Source organism: Dryas octopetala, chromosome 7 (genome assembly GCF_963921425.1).
Source record: "Dryas octopetala chromosome 7, drDryOcto1.1, whole genome shotgun sequence".
Lineage (NCBI taxonomy): Eukaryota > Viridiplantae > Streptophyta > Magnoliopsida > Rosales > Rosaceae > Dryas > Dryas octopetala.
Window position 1 is genome coordinate 14,886,458 of NC_141372.1, and position 19,616 is coordinate 14,906,073.

Here is a 19,616-nt window from a genome sequence, read left to right on the forward strand (position 1 = left end):
GGAAATTTGGGTCGGGTCGTTACATAAAGTCCACTCCTATATGATTACCAATGGTGGAAACTCAACTCGAACTCTTGAAACATCAAGTCTTTGACTTCAATTCATGAGCAAAGTACATCATATAATTGTAATCACAAGCATTTAGTGTTGTCATTTTGAATGACACACTATAATGATTTTTCTTAAGGTGAAAGTGCTTGGTACCTGTAATGTATGAAAGAGGGTGAGTTACAACTCTTAATAGATATGATTGAAAATATTTGAGTTACAGGGGTACTACGACATGTCTACCTATATGCGTGTAGGAGGTGGTGCCGCTTCCTATGAGACAAGGACTTGTCACTAGAGCACGCATGAAAGTGGGTATAGACACAAGGCCAATCCACGTGTCAGTTTATAAACACACAAAAGGGGTTGCAAAGTTTTGTGTGTGAAATATGTTTGGTTAGTCATATAAGATCGAAAGTTCAAAGCAATGCTACTTCTCTATCTTGATTAACTTTGATATGTTTTCACTAAGTTAAAGTTCAAGTCCAAAAGACAGTTTAATTTATGCACAACGCTTTCAAGAAATTGCTCAAGTAAGTTTTTAAATGTTTTTAAAGTTTGAGTCGTTTTATATTTTGAAAATGGTGGAGGATTGTTAGATAATTTTAAAATATTTGTAATTTGAATTGAATCAGTGTGTCTTTTGGGAAAGGTTACTAAACTTTCTTTAGAGGTTTTATATTCATAGAGTCATAACCTTTCATGAAAAGGTATGATATATTCAAATGGTATCATACCTCTTGAATAAATATTTCAAATGAATGGTTGCTATACCATTTCAGAAAGGGTACGTTGGATTCATTATAAAAAGAGAAGTTCTCTGTAGAATTTTTTATTGAAAAAACAACTATTATCTCATTCTTCATCTTTTCACCAAAATCAAATACAAAGAACTACTTTCTACAGTTTTAGATCTTTGTGAAACTTGAGTATTCTTGTTATATTCATTTGTGTGTTTGGTTTGTTTTTGGTTGTGCAGGACATTAACAAACAATAGTTTTACTAAGCTTCATTGTATCCACAGGGCATATTTGCAAATTCCCCTGCACACAAGAAGTGGGGGCAAAAATCGCAAATATTGTCTGAAAGAAAGCGTTGTTCGATCAACGTGCCTTGAAGCAAGTTTCTATCATTCTTTCGGCAGCCACAACTCACAAGAACTCCAACAATTTTTTCCAACAAATTCTTGAACAGATTGTCATGAATGCTTAGAATGTGAATTGTTGAAAAATTAGTTAACAGTGAACATCCACAAGCCCCACAACCCATGGGAAGGAAAGTCTATGACAATGTTCTTACCAAAAAAGTCTATGACGATGTTCCCCTCAAGCCCCACTTGCGAATGCATTTATAGTCATGCATGTGCAAATGTCTATGTAGCTTGAAGACTTATGAATTTATTATAGACATAAAACACGTAGAATAATTATAGGAGGTTCTTGGATTTCAACCCAATAGTGTAGTTGACGTTAGATTTAAACCCATGCTTTTTTTTTTCTTTTGATTTAGGCCCATTTTTTATTTTGCATACCTATTTTGCCCTTAAGGTAAATAATAAAAATAAATTGAAGATTAATAATTTAGTAAACTATTTAAAACCCCCTACTTTGAGCTTGATTATTTATAAACCTTCATGCACCCTTAATAAAACTATTTTCCAACCCCCTATTGGACATTTAATCTCTCCCAAAACCCCCTAGTCAACTAATAGCTTGACCCCTATTCTTTTAATATTCCAGTTTTACCCTTTTTTAATCTCTCCCATTGATTATAACACAAATCATATTAGCCTCACTCACAAATCAGACTCTCTCTCTTCTGTACGTTCTCTCTCTCTCTCTCTCCGCGTGGCTGTCGAAGGCGCGTGCTTCGTCGTCCAGCTACTGTTGCCAGCAATACTCGTCCCGATCTTCTCGTCTCTCCTCCCTCTTCCTCCCCCTGTATTCCACTCGCCATGAAAGCTAGCGTCCACGCCAGATCGGGTCTAGGCAGACCCGAGCTCCCTCGACGGAGATCCGCCGATTCCAACGACGACGAGGTGCCGGACCGCCATGGATGGCTTCCTCTCGTCGTCCAGAGTCCACTGGTGCCATCAGAAGATTTGGACAACCCCCAGGCTCTCCGTTTCAAAGAACAGAAGCCAGCAACATCCTTGTTGGCAATCTCTGTGTTCCGGCAACCATTTCCGTCGAGTCAGGTACCCATCTTCTTCTTCTCGTTGTGCTCTTCAATTCTATGCGTTTGGATTGGTCCAATTGTTGATGAATCAAGAAACCCCAAATTGAACCTTACGGCCACTGCGGCGGCTCCGCCGCAAGTGGTGGCGATTAAGACCTGATTTTGTTCATTTTTTTGGCTTCGATTCATGCTTTACTAATTTTGTTTTTTGTTCTCTCCTTTATGTTGCAAAGTGTTCCTGTCCAAACCAGGCAAACACCGCCTTTGTTGCAGTACTAATTGTATCTAAATGTTTGCTTTTAACAATGAATATCTGAATGAGGGTGCTTCAATCTTCAATATCAGAAATTCAGTTTCACTGTGTTTGGTTTTGTTGGAAAAATGAGAGCTTGCGCTTTGCTTTTTTTTTTTTTTTACTTATTTTTTTTTGAACTATTAGGAGTTCTATTTGGTTGCTGAGAAAGATATAAAAAGGAAGAAAATCGTTAAAAGTTTGGATCTTTTGGTTTGTTTTAGGGAATTTTATTGAGATTAAACAATTTCAGTTCGTGAAACAGTTACAATTCGTGAAACAGTTTCAGTTCGTGAAACAGTCTCAGTTCTTGAAATAGTTTCAACTTTGAGTTTTAGATGAATTCTGAATGAAATTGTGGTCCTGAAATATATATATGAATCAAATTTGCAGGTGGAAACAGATCTAGGCAGCCTCACTCTTTTGGTGATTACTGTTGTATAGGACCAAAGGACCAGAGTTCATTGCTTGGTTAGGAGAAGTGAAAAAGGTGATTCATTTATGAGTCGTGTACTCGGCGCATGTGAGGTGGTCGAATATTCGAAATCTGGACAACAACGGTGTAGTCTATGGTTTGAGTTTGAGATCGGAGATGTGGACCCGATGACATAGCTTAGGGTTTGAGTTTCACTGAATTTAGTTTCACTAAATTCAGTTTCAGTGCATTAAGTCAAACTGAATTTGAATTCACTGAAATTTAATTTAATTTCAATGAATTCAGTTTAGTTTTATGGTTTTAGGTTACTGAATTCTGTTTTAAGAATTTATTATCAGTGATTTAGTTTTTAGTGAAACTGAATTCAGACTGAAACTAAATTTAGTCTTTAGTGAAATTGAATTGATGTAATTGTTTTTTTTTTTTTTTTCAAGTAAAGGTGTAATTGAATTTGAATTTAATGAATGCACTGAAACTGAATTCACTGAAATTGAATACAGACTGAAACTGAATTTAGTCTCTAGTGAAACACTAAATTGATATAATTGTTATTTTTTTTCAAATAAAGGTGTAATTATTTTTTTTTCCCGTAGAAAATAATGGTGTAATTATTTTTTTATTCTAGTTAATAATAATGTAAAATTATATTTTTTTAGTGTAACTGAATTTTAGAAATTCAGTTTCACTGATTCACGTCAGCGCGTGTCAGAGAGCATGAGCGCACGCGTCAGAGTGCGTCAGCGTGCACATCAGAGTGCGTCAGAAGGGTAAAAAAGGTATTATAAGTTTTAGGAGGTTTTGAGAGAGTTTTTAGATGGATGGGGGTTTTGGAAAATTTTTAGGTTGGTTAGGGGGTTTGCAAATTCCTCTACACACAAGAAGTGGGGGCAAAAATCGCAAATATTGTCTGAAAGAAAGCGTTGTTCAACGTGCCTTGAAACAAGTTTCTATCATTCTTTCAGCAGCCACAACTCACAAGAACTCCAACAAGTTTTTCCAACAAATTCTTGAACAGATTGTCATGAATGCTTAGAATGTGAATTGTTGAAAAATTAGTTAACAGTGAACATCCACAAGCCCCACAACCCATGGGAGGGAAAGTCTATGACAATGTTCTTACCAAAAAAGTCTATGACGATGTTCCCCTCAAGCCCCACTTGCGAATGCATTTATAGTCATGCATGTGCAAATGTCTATGTAGCTTGAAGACTTATGAATTTATTATAGACATAAAACACGTAGAATAATTATAGGAGGTTCTTGGATTTCAACCCAATAGTGTAGTTGACTTTAGATTTAAACCCGTGCTTTTTTTTTTCTTTTGATTTAGGCCCATTTTTTATTTTGCATACCTATTTTGCCCTTAAGGTAAATAATAAAAATAAATTGAAGATTAATAATTTAGTAAACTATTTAAAACCCCCTACTTTGAGCTTGATTATTTATAAACCACCATGCAACCTTAATAAAACTATTTTCCAACCCCCTATTGGACATTTAATCTCTCCAAAAACCTCTTAGTCAACTAATAGTTTGACCCCTATTCTTTTAATATTCTAGTTTTACCCTGTTTTAATCTCTCCCATTGATTATAACACAAATCATATTAGCCTCACTCACAAATCAGACTCTCTCTCTTCTGTACGTTCTCTCTCTCTCTCGCGTTGCTGTCGTCGGCGCGTGCTCCGTCGTCCAGCGACTGTTGCCAGCGATACTCATCCTGATCTTCTCGTCTCTCCTCCCACTTCCTCCCCCTGTATTCCACTCGCCATGAAAGCTAGCATCCATGCCAGATCGGGTCTAGGCAGACCCGAGCTCCCTCGACGGAGATCCGTCGATTCCGACGACGACGAGGTGTCAGACCGCCATGGATGGCTTCCTCTCGTCGTCCCAAGTCCACTGGTGCCATCAAAAGATTTGGACAACCCCCAGGCTCGCCGTTTCAAAGAAGAGAAGCCGGCAACATCCTTGTCGGCGATCTCTGTGTTTCGGCAACCATTTCCGTCGAGTCAGGTACCCATCTTCTTCTTCTCGTTGTGCTCTTCAATTCTATGTGTTTGGATTGGTCCAATTGTTGATGAATCAAGAAACCCCAAATTGAACCTTACGGCCAATGCGGCGGCTCCGCCGCAAGTGGTGGCGATTAAGACCTGATTTTGTTCATTTTTTTGGCTTCGATTCATGCTTTACAAATTTTGTTTTTTGTTCTCTCCTTTATGTTGCAAAGTGTTCCTATCCAAACCAAGCAAACACCGCCTTTGTTGCAGTACTAATTGTATCTAAATGTTTGCTTTTAACAATGAATAACTGAATGAGGGTGCTTCAATCTTCAATATCAGAAATTCAGTTTCACTGTGTTTGGTTTTGTAGGAAAAATGAGAGCTTGCGCTTTGCTTTTTTTTTTTTTTACTTTTTTTTTTTTGAACTATTGGGAGTGCTATTTGGTTGCTGAGAAATATATAAAAAGGAAGAAAATCGTTAAAAGTTTGGATCTTTTGGTTTGTTTTAGGGAATTTTATTGAGATTAAACAATTTTCGTTCGTGAAACAGTTTCAGTTTGTGAAACAGTTTCAGTTCGTGAAACAGTTTCAATTCATGAAACAGTTTCATTTCGTGAAACAGTCTCAGTTCGTGAAACAGTTTCAACTGTGAGTTTTAGATGAATTCTGAATGAAATTGTGGTCATGAAATACATATTATGAATCAAATTTGCAGGTGGAAACAAATCTAGGCAGCCTCACGCTTTTGGTGATTACGATTGTATAGGACCAATGGACTAGAGTTCATTGCGTGGTTGGGAGAAGTGAAAAAGGTGATTCATTTATGAGTCGTGTACTCGGCGCATGTGAGGTGGTCGAATATTTGAAATCTGGACAACAACGGTGTAGTCTTTGGTTTGAATTTGAGATCGGAGATGTGGACGCCGATGACATAGCTTAGGGTTTGAGTTTCACTGAATTTAGTTTCACTAAATTCAGTTTCAGTGCATTAAGTCAAACTGAATTTGAATTCACTGACATTTAATTTAATTTCAATGAATTCAGTTTAGTTTTATGGTTTTAGGGTTACTGAATTCTATTTTAAGAATTTATTATTAGTGATTTAGTTTTTAGTGAAACTGAATTCAGACTGAAACTAAATTTAGTCTTTAGTGAAATTGAATTGATGTAATTGTTTTTTTTTTTTTTTCAAGTAAAGGTGTAATTGAATTTGAATTTAATGAATGCACTGAAACTGAATTCACTGAAATTGAATTCAGACTGAAACTGAATTTAGTCTCTAGTGAAACACTGAATTGATATAATTGTTATTTTTTTTCAAATAAAGGTGTAATTTGTTTTTTCCGTAGAAAATAATGGTGTAATTATTTTTTTTATTCTAGTTAATAATAATGTAAAATTATTTTTTTTTAGTGTAACTGAATTTTTGAAATTCAGTTTCACTGATTCACGTCAATGCGCGTCAGAGTGCGTCAGCACGCGCATCAGAGTGCTTCAAAAGGGTAAAAAATGTATTATAAGTTTTAGGGGGTTTTGAGAGAGTTTTTAGATGGGTGGGGGTTTAGGAAATTTTTTGGGTTGGTTAGGGGGTTTAAAATTACCCACTATTAATAATTTGAGGCATTTATTATTCGTAATATTGAATTTTGAATGTTTTATCGCCGAAAATTTTAATTAATTATGACACCAGTATCAAATTCAAAAAATTATTAGAAATTATGAAAATCAACATATATATACTCAACTATCATGAAAAATGAAGCAAAATATATCTCTAACCTACTCTAAGGTTTATAAATATAAATGATATATAACATATATACTAATATAAGAATATTATTGGAAGAAGAAGAGTGTTTATACTATCTTCTTCTTCTATACCTACTATACAAGGAGACACAACCAAACCGGCCTGACGTATAGATAACCTACCTACAGTATAAGGAGAAAACCTCATGTATAGGTAAATTTAGTATTTATACAACCTCACATATAGGTAAATTTCGTATTTATACCATCTAATGGATCACAAGGTGCATAGAAATAGATAAACATAAAAAACCTAATTAATAGGTACAAATACATGAGTGCTTGACCTAACATAGATGAGATATTTTACCTCAAACAAAGATAAAATAAATCTTCAATACCTATAAACTATATTTGGTTGACAGTGATAAACCCATACTCCTTTTCCATCACAAAATTATAAAAAGCAAACATCAAGAATCACACAGATCTGAATATGATCCATGAAAACAGTTTAAAAACCTAAAAACAATTAAGAAAAGATAAATAACGGAACATCACGAAATTAGGCTTTGTATTAGTATACTAACAGGCTTGTATCAATTTCATCAAATAACACTATAACTACAGCTATCAGTTTCATTGCATCTAAACTTTTTTTTTTTTTTTTTTTGGTGACTTGGGGCCAAAGGCCCAAGACAGAAAACAATTTGAACCTAACTTTATTGAGGAACATAAGTGAATTTACTATATTTCCTATTATGGGCTGGAATCAATTGGTTGATTGCTATGTTTCCTATTACATGCATGCTTATTTACTAATTTCCCTTTCCTATATACAGGAGATACCCAATATGTAATCAGTATGGGAGAAAATATATTTTACTTTTTTATTGTTAATTCCATCTGATTTTTTTTTCCATCTTTTTCTTTTTTGGTATAAAGTGAGATTTTTGCCTCATTGAAGGTTGAACTTCAACTTTAAGATTTTCATGGATGCTTAGGATGTGACTAGTTTGTTGATTAATTAGTAACAGTGGACATTCACAATCCCCACAACCAATGCAACGAAAAGTCTATAAGAAGGTTCCCCTCAACCCCCACTTGGAAATGAATTTGTAGTCATGCATCTGCAACATGAGATTAATTGGAGATTCCTTTTGGTTGTCAATTCTTGAATCAATTAACCTAAGGCCACAAAAACATTTAATAGAAAAATAAGATTGAGGATGCTTAATTTAACTAAGTTCATATTGTCTGCTCGATCTTTAGTGTTTCGTATTCAAGTGGATGAGCTGCTTCTATGAATCTATCATTTTCATTTCATTATCAAGTTGAAGGAGACCAAGCAAAATTTCCAATTTCAACATTAGAGATTGAGACAAAGACTTTAACTAGAGTGTACGTATAAAAAACTCCAAAGTCTTCCCTAAACCATCCCAATCAAGAAAGAAATTGAAAAAAGATACTGGAATGACTTTCAATTAAGTAGAATAATTATAGCTAACGCAAGACAATTGGCACTATAAATAAGTCCCAGAAGTAGTATAAACATTGTATACACCAAAACCATGACATCTTCAAAAGTATCATGCTCTGTTGCTTTTTGCCTTATCTTGTATGTTGAGCTGATTTCATCACCAAACTTTGCTTTTGCTTCTGCTGCTCCTACTGAAGCAGAGGCTCTTCTCAAATGGAAAGCCAGCTTTCAAAATCAAACCCAGTTCAATCATCTCACCTCATGGACTTACAATCCCAGTAACAATGCCACCAATTCTTCAAGCAATCATAAACCAAATGCAAGCCCATGCATTTGGGCTGGGATTTCATGCGACGCTGCTGGAAGTGTCCACTACAAGAAAAACTGTAATAGACATCACTTCTTTAATATCAGTTTTTACATTAACCGATATTATAGAATTTTAGATATCAGTTAATTTTGTAAGTGATATCTAAACTCACTCACATATCACCAATTTTTGTTTCCGATATCTAAATTTTGCAATTTAGATTATGATTTTTTTAAAATCGATATGTAAGCCACACCATCTGATATCTATACTTCACCTAAAAAAAACACGGAGAATTTTTTCCCCAACTTAAGTTCCCAACCCCGGCCCAGTCACGATATCCCTCACAAAACACACACCTCACAAAACACACACATTCCCATCGCGCTCTGGAGACATCTCCTTCTCTCTCACCCTCGCTCACACTCACTTGGTCCGTCTCTCTCACTCGATCCTTCTCTCTCGTTCTCATTCTCAGTCGGCCCCCAAATCTTCATCTCCCCATCCTCTCTCTTTCTCTGCGCTTCGCTTGTTGAAATCGACGATGAACAGATTCTGGTGATCTGTGAGCTGGGAGGGTGGGGGGGAGAGGTGGGTTTCGGTAGGGGTGGGTTTTCGGGGGAGGGTGGGTTTCGGGGGGGGGGGGGGGGTAGTGGGTTTCGGTGGGGGTGGGTTTTCGAGGGAGGGTGGGTTTCGGTGGGGGTGGGTTTTCGAGGGAGGGTGGGTTTTGGGGGGGGGGGTGGGTTTTCGGTGGGAATTAAGATGGGTTTCGGGGGGGTGGGTTTTTCAGTGATCGGTGAGCTGGGAGGGTTGGGGGGGGGGGTGGGTTTCGGTAGGGGTGGGTTTTCAGATTAATTGCATTTGAAGTGGTTTTTTTGTGTGCATGTTTTGCTGCTAAGCCTGTTATTTTTGTGAATCTATTTCTCTGCCTCATGAGTTTTTGTGGGCTGCTATTAACCAGGAAAGTCAACGCAGAGCTGTTGTAGAGTCATTGATGGCAGCACAACAGTATTTCTTCAGGTTTGTATCTCTCTGTCAATGTCATACCTTAATTTTGTTTATTTGTTTAATAAAACATGTTACATTCTCTTTCTTTAATTCAGCTCTCTTTGCATGTTTGATGTCTGTGTCTATTTCTGAAAGCTTTTAACGATTTGTTTGTTATTTGTCCGACTGAAGTGAATTGATGAACTGCTTTTATTTGAGAGAGATGTTCTGATTTTTATCTTGGCTTCTGTATAAATCACCAGTGGGTTCAAGTGTTTAGTTTTCTACCTTAATAACACTCTAGGAGTCAAGACTAGAACCTCTCCTATCACTTTCCTGGAAAACAAAATTTCTTGGGCTTAATAACAGCCCAGGACAGCACTCTAGGAGGCAAAGTTAGACCTCTCAATTCTGCCTTTTAGCCAATGATTTGCTTATGCTGAATAACACACACACCTGAGGTAGACATCTGTTGGTGAGCTAAATAGACAGGTTCCAGAATAAGTGGGAACAAAGCAAGATTAAATTCTTCAAATCACATCAATGCTTTAAGCAACCAGCTTTGACATTTTTTAATATTTGATTCCCTTTCTTTTTGCCTTCTTTTGACTGATCCTTTCCAGTATTGCGAGATTAATTAGGAATCATTTGCAGGGCTCAAATATTTTATCAGGCATCAAATTCAGACCTCTGAAAAGTCCCTAGAAGTTGTAGTCTATGAGTTTCCCAATTTGCATATTTTGCATACTGTACTGGGTGGTGTTCTTCATGTCAGTGAAGCTTTTTTGGTCAACAATTTTTCTATATATATAGTTTATCTTAGGCATCTTTTTGATTGTTGTGTGTAGGAAATAAATACTCTTACCTAGTTTCTTCTGTACATGGCATCTAATACTTCATCTTTGAAACATAATGAACAGCATCAATATATCAGCCATGTGGTCTAGAACAACATGTCAGGTCTTCCCAGCCATCAAAAATTTTAAAACATAAAAGAAAATAGACAAAAGAAACATAACGTTTAAAAGTTGGTTTTATGCTCAATTAACTTGTTTTGATAACTCATAAGTCAATTGAGCATATAGAAAGGCTCTTATTTAAATACAACAATCAATAAGTACTCCTTGGCAAATAGGATTAAAACTGCTTAGAATGTTTCTGATGTCTAGCTAGATGCAGATAAGTCCATGATGTCTAGCTTGACTCTCTCATTGAAGCAATTTGCAGAAGGGCCAAATTGCGAAGGAAGGGGTTTCATTTCCCTAATATTGTTCTTGTTTTTTGCTCATTACTTCTAATGTTTGAATTACTTCTAATGATGTGCAATGATGTATCTAAATCAGGGACTAATCTGCTTTATTTGTATATTCTTTTACTATGAGAACATGCCTAATAACTGCTAAATATGACTATCATTAATACAGTTGACAGTTTTCTTTTCTGATATTACAAATGCTCATTATATATAGGCATTGCTTATCCTACTTTAACCCTACATTTCCTGCTTCCCCCTGCATTTACTGCAGATATGGGTGCCATCAAATCCTAGAGGTGCAGAAAGACTACCGCCAGGAATTGTTGCAGCTGAGTCGACTTCTACTTGCGCAGATTATGGGGCAAGCCTAGCGAGGTGTGTATTCTACTGTTATACAAGCAAAATAGTTACAATTTGGACTTTCCAAAATGCCTAGAATGGTCCAATGATTACTGAAGATAATGCAGAGTAACTGTTGTTGATGGATTCAATTAGTATATGGCGTTCAGAGAACAATTTTTTGTTGCAGAGTTTTCTGTTTTCTTGATCTGAATTACTCGGTAATGCATATGGGACATAGAAAAAGAAAGATATTTGACATGTACTTGGTGACGTTAATGAAATGATGGAATATGGCTGTTGCAAAAAAGCTGGAATCTTCTGTGTTGGACATTTGTTTTATAGATGGGGTTATCATACAGTGGGAAGTCATATACAAAGAAATTAACCTAAAAAGTTTTATCTATTTATTTTATCGCCTAATGAAAATAGAAGTCTGTTATATCTACCATTATATACCAATTTTTGCTTTTAAAGAATAAAAGGAAAACAGTGGAATAATATGAAAACAATTTGATTTTTTCTTCTAAGAAAAATTCTCTTTAGTCTGAGTGAGGCTACAAAGTTGCTCTTAAATCTGACTCTGCTGGTAACTCTTTAATGTCTATGATAGTCTTTTTGTTTTTAGAGGCACAAAGATACTTCCGGTGTCAATATATAACTTGGTTCTTTGTCATTTAAAGTACAAGGCTTTTGATTGAGTTTGCAATTGCAGGATTTAACCATCAAACCTAGGTACCTTGTAACATTCACTGTGGGTTACAATCAGAAAAAGAATATTGATGCAGCAGTGAAAAAGCTCTCTCTCTCTCTCTCTCTCTCTCTCTAACTCCTGTTTGTAATTAAAAATGCATGTACGTAATGGATAATTTCTCTGGTTTATGACTTCTAAATGCTTCTCAAAGGTGGTATGCCAAGCGATTTTTGCATCCTGACATTGTGGCTTCATACGACTACATATTTATCTGGGATGAAGACCTGGGAGTTGAGCATTTTAATGCAGAAGAGTGAGTTTTGGTTACAAAGTAATTCTTTTATGTTGAATTTGTTAGTTTAATAATAAACTTTGCTACGCCTCCCTTTTCAATCTGATTTCGGATACATAAAACTCGTGAGGAAGCATGGTTTGGAGATTTCACAGCCTGGTTTGGAACCTAACAAAGGTTTAACATGGCAGATGACAAAGAGAAGAGGTGATCGTGAAGTTCACAAGTAAAATCACTGGACCTTTACTGAAATTTGTCTATTTCAGGTTTAGTTGATGAATTATGAAATAACCTCATCCCTGAAATTATCCAGAGTAACAAAGGAGAAACCAGGATGGTGCACTGACCCGCATTTGCCTCCATGTGCTGCGTAAGAACATTAAGAAATTATAAAGGGCGTTTAAGTGGTGGTGTTTTTTGTGTATGCTTTGACATATGCTTTTGCGATGTCTGATATTTGGGTTTAATAAATATTTCTTGGTTGTCACTTTTGTTAATTTAGGTTTGTTGAGATCATGGCTCCAGTGTTCTCTCGAACTGCCTGGCGCTGTGTGTGGCATATGATTCAGGTACATAGATCACAATAATCATGTCATTATCACCACTTGTTAATGCTCAATTATATTACCCGGCTTGTCACTTAATTTTTTAATTGCAGGACTTTTTTTTTTTATGAGTTATATATAATTGCTTAGAATGTTTCTGATGTCTAGCTAGACACTGGAAGTATCGTTCAATTTGACAGTAACCATTGGATTTTGACATTCATTAATGAAGAAAAGGACGTGGTCCACATCATGGACCCTCTTCCAAGACAAACCAGTAATCCAGGCTGGATGGATGTCGTGAACACGTAAGTGTCTATTAATATGTACCATCTTACATAATATAAATTGTATATTAAATTGTGATATATAACTTAAATTGATATTTTGTCTAAACTAGTACTATTAGACAATTTAATGGGGTTACGGGAAGGAAAGGTCCGAAATCACCAACTTGGAAGCATCTCTATGTAAGTGTCTATGTATTACTTAAGTCTTTAAGTTTCTTATGTCTTACACATTGGACTAATTTAATTAAGTATAACTCTATGTAATTTCCTTTGCTTGTCTGTAGTCCTAAACAACCGGGTGGTGTTGAATGTGGATATTATGTCATGAGGTACATGAAGGAAATAGTTGAGGACACAACCCTTGTATATGAGTCGCAGGTTAGAATACTTACTCTTATTGGGGCAGTTGACTGGTATATTTTGCTATCCTTTGTACAGTTCTAACTTGGGAAACTTGTAAAAGGGAAAGGGAATTACAGGAGGAAGGGATGGCCTAGCTAGGATACTAGTTTGTTGCTGGTTTTTAAGACTTTGTTTTCTGGCTTTGCTTTTAATTTTTTCTGTGTATGTGTGTTTGGGTTGGTGCTGTGTGCATTAAAGAGTGTGTTTGGGTTGATGGTCTGCATTTCTCTTCTATTTCCATTATTGCTGAACTCTAGGCTGATACTGTGACTACTCTAGGCTAGATTGCTGAATTTAGATTGCTGAACTCTAGGCTGATGGTTTGCGAAATGTAGGCCATCTGAATCATATATATGTGCAGCCATCTAAATTCAATACTAGCTGCAATCTTATTAATGCTGAATCATATATATGTGCAGCCATATAAATTCAATACTTGCTGCAATCTTATTAATGCTTTTGGCCTATATTTTATTAATGCCCTTTGGGATCTTTGCTGAACGCACTTTTCAATACTTTGGGATCCTTGCTCATATAGATTTATTAATTAATGCACTTTTCTTTCTTGTTTTCAGTGGAGTAACCTGAAGAGCAAGAGGAGCAATTACACACAGGAACAAATAGATGAAGTCCGGGTTGAATGGGGAGATTATGTTTTCATGAATTTTATTTAGTAGTCACATGCATGTTTTTGGTACCTTTTTGAGCATTTTGTTGTAGATATGAAGATATATACTAGCTAGTTCACATTCAAATCTTTTGTATAGGCAGAATTTAGGCCTAGCTGAATTGCAGTGTCGTGCCTTCATTATTTTTGTACATGTTGGCATGTGTTTAATTAGGATCTAGCTAGCTAGAGATGGATAGTGATTTTGGGGTATACATGATGAGGGCTATCCATAAATCTATATGGATTTGTAATTTTAATTATTTTGCTAACTTCATTACTGAGTTTGGATGTTGGTTTCATTTACATGAATGGAAGAATTTAATTTAAGTTGGCTTACTTTAGAAGCTTAGTAATTGTTGCGTGGATGCATATTTACCAATTAATTTTTATCAATATCAGAAGTCTATTGCATATCAGATTATGTAAAAATGCAACGATAAGGAATGAAGTTTCAACATCATTTAAAAAACAAAAAACCGATATCTAAAGAATACTTTTATATCAGATTTTAAGTACAAAATTGATATGTGATACACCTTTTATATCCGATTTTAAGTACAAAACTGATATGTGATACACCTTTTATATCCGATTTTAAGTACAAACCCGATATTGAATACACCTTTTATATCCGATTTTAATTACAAAACCGATATGTTATACACCTTTTATATCCGATTTTAAGTACCAAGACGATATTGAATACATTTTGTATATCGGTTTCAAAATTACTAATGATATCATAAGTATCTTACATATCGGAATGTAGTTTTTAAGATATCAGAAATCATTAATATCTGATAACAATGATGGTATATCATATCGGATTATCAAACAAATACGATATCTAATATAATATAGACATCAGTGAATAACCGATATGTAATATGGGAGAATAGATATCGGCACGCATTATATCGGTTGGAAACCTAAATAGATATCGGTTTATCACTGATATATATGAAGGTTTTTCTTGTAGTGGTCACCAGGATAAACCTTACCAACTCTGGTTTACAAGGTACGCTACATGAATTTTCTTTCTTGTCCTTCCCTCATCTTGAATATGTTGACCTCAGCATAAATCACCTCTTTGATTCCATCCCCCCACAGATCAATTCCCTCTCAAAACTCATTTATCTTGATCTCTCCCAGAATCAGTTGTCTGGGAGAATCCCACCAGAAATCGGTCTACTAACAAATCTTACCATTCTCGGTCTCGTTGCAAATAATCTTTCTGGTTCAATCCCAGCATCCTTTGGTAATTTGAGAAATCTTACCCTTCTCTATCTTTGGAGAAATAAGTTTTCTGGAACTATTCCTAAAGAGATAGGGAACTTGAAGTCTCTGGTGTCGCTAGATTTGAGCGAGAACCAATTCACTGGTCCAATTCCTACTTCATTAGGTGATTTGAGAAATCTTACCCAATTTAATCTTTTTTCAAATAAGTTTTCTGGCACTATTCCCAAAGAGATAGGGAACTGGAAGTCTCTGGTGCAGCTACATCTGGGCGTGAACCAATTCACTGGTTCAATTCCTACTTCTTTAGGTGATTTGAGAAATCTTACCCATCTCTATCTCCATTCAAATATGTTTTCTGGAACTATCCCACCGGAAATAGGAAATCTCACGAGGTTGATACACTTGCAGTTATATAATAATCACTTAGTTGGTTATTTGCCCCAAAACCTTTGTCAAGGTGGATCACTCGCAAACTTATCAATAAGCAACAACCATTTGACTGGTCCAATCCCCAAAAGCATGAAAACTTGCATGAGCTTATTTAGATTGCGGCTTGATGGGAACCAAATGACAGGCAATATATCTGAAAATTTTGGTGTCTATCCAAATCTTCATTTTATAGATATAAGTGACAATAAATTTTATGGTGAAATCTCACACAACTGGGTACAGTGCCCACAATTAACAACCTTACGAATTGGGGGAAACAACCTTAGTGGTAGTATATCACCTGAAATTGGCAACGCAATCCAACTTCAAGAACTCAATCTTTCTTCAAATCGTTTAGTTGGGATTATCCCAAAGGAGTTTGGGAGATTGACATCTTTGCAGAGGCTGATGTTGGATAGAAATCAACTGTCTGGTCATGTACCCTCAGACTTTGGATCACTAACTAATCTTGAGTATCTCGACCTATCCACAAACAAATTCAATGATTCAATTCCTAGCCTTCTGGGTGACTTTGCCAATTTATTCTACTTGAATTTGAGCAACAACCAGTTTAATCAAGGAATTCCAGATCAGTTGGGGGAATTAATTCACTTGACCAAACTTGATTTAAGTCGTAACTCGCTTGGAGGTATGATACCATCAGCAATGGGCAATTTGGAGAGTTTGGAAAAGCTGAATCTTTCCCACAATAATCTTTCTGGTTTCATTCCAACAAGTTTTGGGAGGATGCACGGCTTGTTGTTTGTTGACATATCCTACAATCACTTGGAAGGTCCCATTCCCAATATCAGCGCATTTCAAGATGCTCCCCTAGAAGCGTTACAAGGGAACAAAGAATTGTGTGGCAACATTGGAGCTTTGCAACCCTGCAAACATGGCTCAAAAAAGGAAAAGGACCACAAACTCATATTTGTACTCACATTTACTCTTGTGGCAGCACTTTTACTTCTTTCTTCTATATTTACAATTGCCTTTGTAGTACAAAGGAAAAAGAAGCATCAGCATCTAGAAGAAACCATCGCGCATGAAGAGGTTTCTTTTTCAGTTTTAAACTTTGATGGAAAAACCATGTATGAGGAAATCGTAAGGGCAACCGAGGATTTTGATTCTAAATATTGCATTGGGAAAGGAGGACATGGAAGCGTCTTTAGAGCAAATTTGTCATCTGCCAAAGTCGTAGTTGCCGTGAAGAAACTCCACCTGCTATGCAATGGTGAGAAGAATTTTCAAAAGGAGTTCTTGAATGAAATAAGGGCACTCACAGAGATACGACACCGAAACATTGTGAAGCTTTATGGTTTTTGTTCCCATAAAAGACACTCATTTTTGGTGTATGAGTATCTAGAAAGGGGTAGCTTGGCCACAATGTTCAGCAAAGATGATGAAGCTAAAGAATTGGGGTGGAGTAAAAGAGTGAATATTGTTAAAGGTGTAGCTCATGCCTTGTGCTACATGCACCACGATTGCTTGCCACCAATTGTGCATCGAGACATATCAACCAAGAACGTTTTGGTGGATTCTGAATATGAGGGTTGTGTTTCAGACTTCGGCACTGCTAAGTTCTTAAACCCAGACTCAACTAATTGGACTGACGTTGCGGGCACATACGGATATGTGGCACCAGGTAATATTGTGGTTTTATGTCTTTTATATTATTATATATTTAAACTATTTTATGGTTTTATTTTTAGACCAATGATTCGTTTTCATGGTTAGGATGAGGTTAATTAAGGATAAACATGTTACACTTCTAATTAATCAGTGATAGCATGATACAATTTATGCAAGATATGATTAATGTTTTTAAACTTTCATTGAATAGCCATACCTACATACTAACAATGCCATTGTTATGAGCTTTTTCTTTAAGCAGAGCTTGCTTATACAATGGAAGTGAATGAGAAATGCGACGTGTTTAGCTTCGGAATAGTAACATTGGAAATAATTTTGGGAAGGCATCCGGGAGATCTTCTCTCATCTGTAGCATTAGGGTCGTCGTCGTCATCATCCTCGTCTTCATCTGCCTTATCATCCCATGAAATCCCTATTGTGGAGTTTTTGGACCAACGCATTTCCCTTCCTACACATCAAGAAGCAGAGGAAGTGCTCACTCTTTTGAAGACAGCGTTTGCCTGCTTGAATGCTAGTCCGCAATCTCGTCCAACAATGAAACAAGTTTCTCAACACTTCTCAGCTCAAAGGCTGCATTTGTCAAAGCCACTGCGTATGATAACCTTTGGTGAATTGCTGGCTCTCCATGGTTTGACTACCTGAGGAATGTGCTTCTTTCCTATACATATTTCACTTTGTGTGAGTCAGAAGAAAGGTTCTTCTTTGATGTTTTCTTTTTCAATCTATTTCATGCACTCTTGTGCTATGGATCTTAAGAGAATAAAACAATGGCTTCTTTTTGCATAACTATATGCTATATGCAAAACGACTAACCACAGGACAATGCAGCAACACATACAGTGACTTTGAGTTTGTACGCCACCCCAACAAACAAGAAAAGAAAAGACCCCACAAGGCTCAAAATCAGTACTAAGCAATTCAATTTTAAAAATTAATTAACAAAATAAAAAATTCAATAAATAGAAACAGGGCCATTAGACAGCTAGAAAGACTTCCAGGTATGTTGAATTTGACGTGGCAGTAATTGTAATTGCAATTGCAACTGATATGTATTAGTTCTCGTTGTGGTCATTTTTTTTGAAAAAAAGACATGTTCGGTTGTGGCCTGCCGAACAAGACTGATGTTGTTCGGTGCCTCTTTGTCGAACAGTATCCCAAGTGTTCGACACTGGTGCACCGAACATGTTGTGATTTCAATTTTTTTAAATACTAATTTTTTTGTCAAAACATGAAGAAATGATGATAATATCTCGTTTGAAGACTCCCAAATCGCGACTTATGCATCCATTTATCAATATTTTGCTTGTTTGCCTGGATATAGAGAATGTTAGTGTAGTGGAGTTTAGGGTTTTGTTAAAGAGGAGAGGTGTGTAGAGATATAAAGATGAGTGCAGATATTGGGTATAAAGAGCTGTTAGGTATACTGACGGTGTTGGGTGTAGTTTAAATTAAAAGCAAATTTCACTTTGCACCCCTGAGGTTTTCACAGATTGTCAAGTTGCTCCCCGGTTTTAATTTTGGCAATTTGGAACCAAGGTTTGAAATCAAAGACAATGTGGCCCCTCAGTCGTTAAATGCTTACTAATATGGAATTTTTTTATTTTTTAAATTTTACAAAAGGATGTGGTTAGAGAGCAGACATGAAAAAGTTCCGAAATTGCCCTTATGATGGTTGCAGACATTGTGGGTCCCACATGTGCCACATAAGCATTTAACGTTTGACTTAACGGTCAGATTTACTGAGGAGCCACATTGTCTTTAATTTCAAACCTTGGATTTCAAATTGCCAAAATTGAAACCTAAGGGAGCAACTTGAAAATCTGAGCAAACCTCAGGGTTGCAAAGTGAAATTTGCCCTTAAATTAATTATTGGGTAAAGTACAATTTAGTACCTCAACTATACCACGTATTTTAACTTGGTATCTTGTCTTCAAAAAGTAGGATCCACATACCTCTATTTCAATTTGGTGACAAGTTAGTACCTCCGTTAAGTCATCCGTCAGGAGGCCCGTTAAGTGATGATGTGGCACTGACTAAGTGCGTTACACACTGCTATATGGGCCTGACACATTGCCACGTTGGCAAAAAAGTATAAAGATAATAAAAAAATTAGCAAATAAAAAATAAGAATTCAAAACATTTAAAACAGACAAAATTTTTTAAAAATAACCCAAATTAAAAATAACAATAAAAAAAATAAAGAAAAGCCCAACAGCCCTTCTCCTTAGTCCTTCCCCACGCAGCACCCCACCCCCAGCCCAAAACCCGACCAACAGTCCTTCTCCTTAGTCTTTTCTTCAACTCGCCGCCGTGGGTCGTTGTCGGGAC

At 36.2% G+C, this 19,616-nt stretch overlaps 2 protein-coding genes and 1 long non-coding RNA gene across 4 annotated transcripts; all 3 read left to right on the plus strand.

The window, feature by feature from the left end:
- The first annotated feature begins 1,936 nt into the window (after positions 1 to 1,936).
- LOC147279982 (uncharacterized) lies at positions 1,937 to 3,358 on the plus strand. The gene is made up of 2 exons (XR_015123621.1): positions 1,937 to 2,245; positions 2,912 to 3,358. It is a non-coding gene; the product is annotated as an uncharacterized LOC147279982 (long non-coding RNA).
- Positions 3,359 to 8,274: 4,916 nt separating this feature from the next.
- On the plus strand, positions 8,275 to 17,994 carry LOC147279983 (uncharacterized). Its single transcript, XM_086252262.1, has 3 exons — positions 8,275 to 8,548; positions 14,947 to 17,280; positions 17,530 to 17,994. Exons 1-3 carry the CDS (start codon positions 8,275 to 8,277, stop codon positions 17,928 to 17,930), a joined length of 3,009 nt encoding a protein of 1,002 aa, XP_086108388.1. The 3' UTR covers positions 17,931 to 17,994.
- LOC147279984 (uncharacterized) lies at positions 9,381 to 14,294 on the plus strand. 2 transcript variants are annotated; one of them, XM_086252265.1, is made up of 10 exons: positions 9,381 to 9,513; positions 11,007 to 11,110; positions 11,790 to 12,081; positions 12,252 to 12,286; positions 12,374 to 12,430; positions 12,563 to 12,629; positions 12,774 to 12,913; positions 13,006 to 13,075; positions 13,180 to 13,273; positions 13,873 to 14,294. In XM_086252265.1, the coding sequence occupies exons 4-9, from the start codon at positions 12,252 to 12,254 to the stop codon at positions 13,183 to 13,185; spliced, it is 375 nt and encodes a 124-aa protein (XP_086108391.1). In that variant the 5' UTR covers positions 9,381 to 9,513; positions 11,007 to 11,110; positions 11,790 to 12,081; the 3' UTR covers positions 13,186 to 13,273; positions 13,873 to 14,294. The 2 variants fall into 2 exon arrangements, with proteins under 2 accessions (XP_086108391.1, XP_086108390.1); XM_086252264.1 differs by having other exon boundaries at positions 11,790 to 11,809; positions 11,980 to 12,286.
- Positions 17,995 to 19,616: the final 1,622 nt, after the last annotated feature.

What these genes read in the sequence shown, in the direction of transcription:
- LOC147279983 (XM_086252262.1), top strand. Translation starts at nt 8,275, where the DNA reads ATGACATCTTCAAAAGTATCATGCTCTGTTGCTTTTTGCCTTATCTTG. An exon ending in TTCATGCGACGCTGCTGGAA is followed by an intron (nt 8,549 to 14,946) that starts GTGTCCACTACA and finishes TTTTTCTTGTAG; the next exon opens with TGGTCACCAGGATAAACCTT. An exon ending in ATACGGATATGTGGCACCAG is followed by an intron (nt 17,281 to 17,529) that starts GTAATATTGTGG and finishes TTCTTTAAGCAG; the next exon opens with AGCTTGCTTATACAATGGAA.
- LOC147279984 (XM_086252265.1), top strand. Translation starts at nt 12,252, where the DNA reads ATGACAAAGAGAAGAGGTGATCGTGAAGTTCACAA. An exon ending in GGTGATCGTGAAGTTCACAA is followed by an intron (nt 12,287 to 12,373) that starts GTAAAATCACTG and finishes GAAATTATCCAG; the next exon opens with AGTAACAAAGGAGAAACCAG. An exon ending in GTGTGTGGCATATGATTCAG is followed by an intron (nt 12,630 to 12,773) that starts GTACATAGATCA and finishes TCTGATGTCTAG; the next exon opens with CTAGACACTGGAAGTATCGT.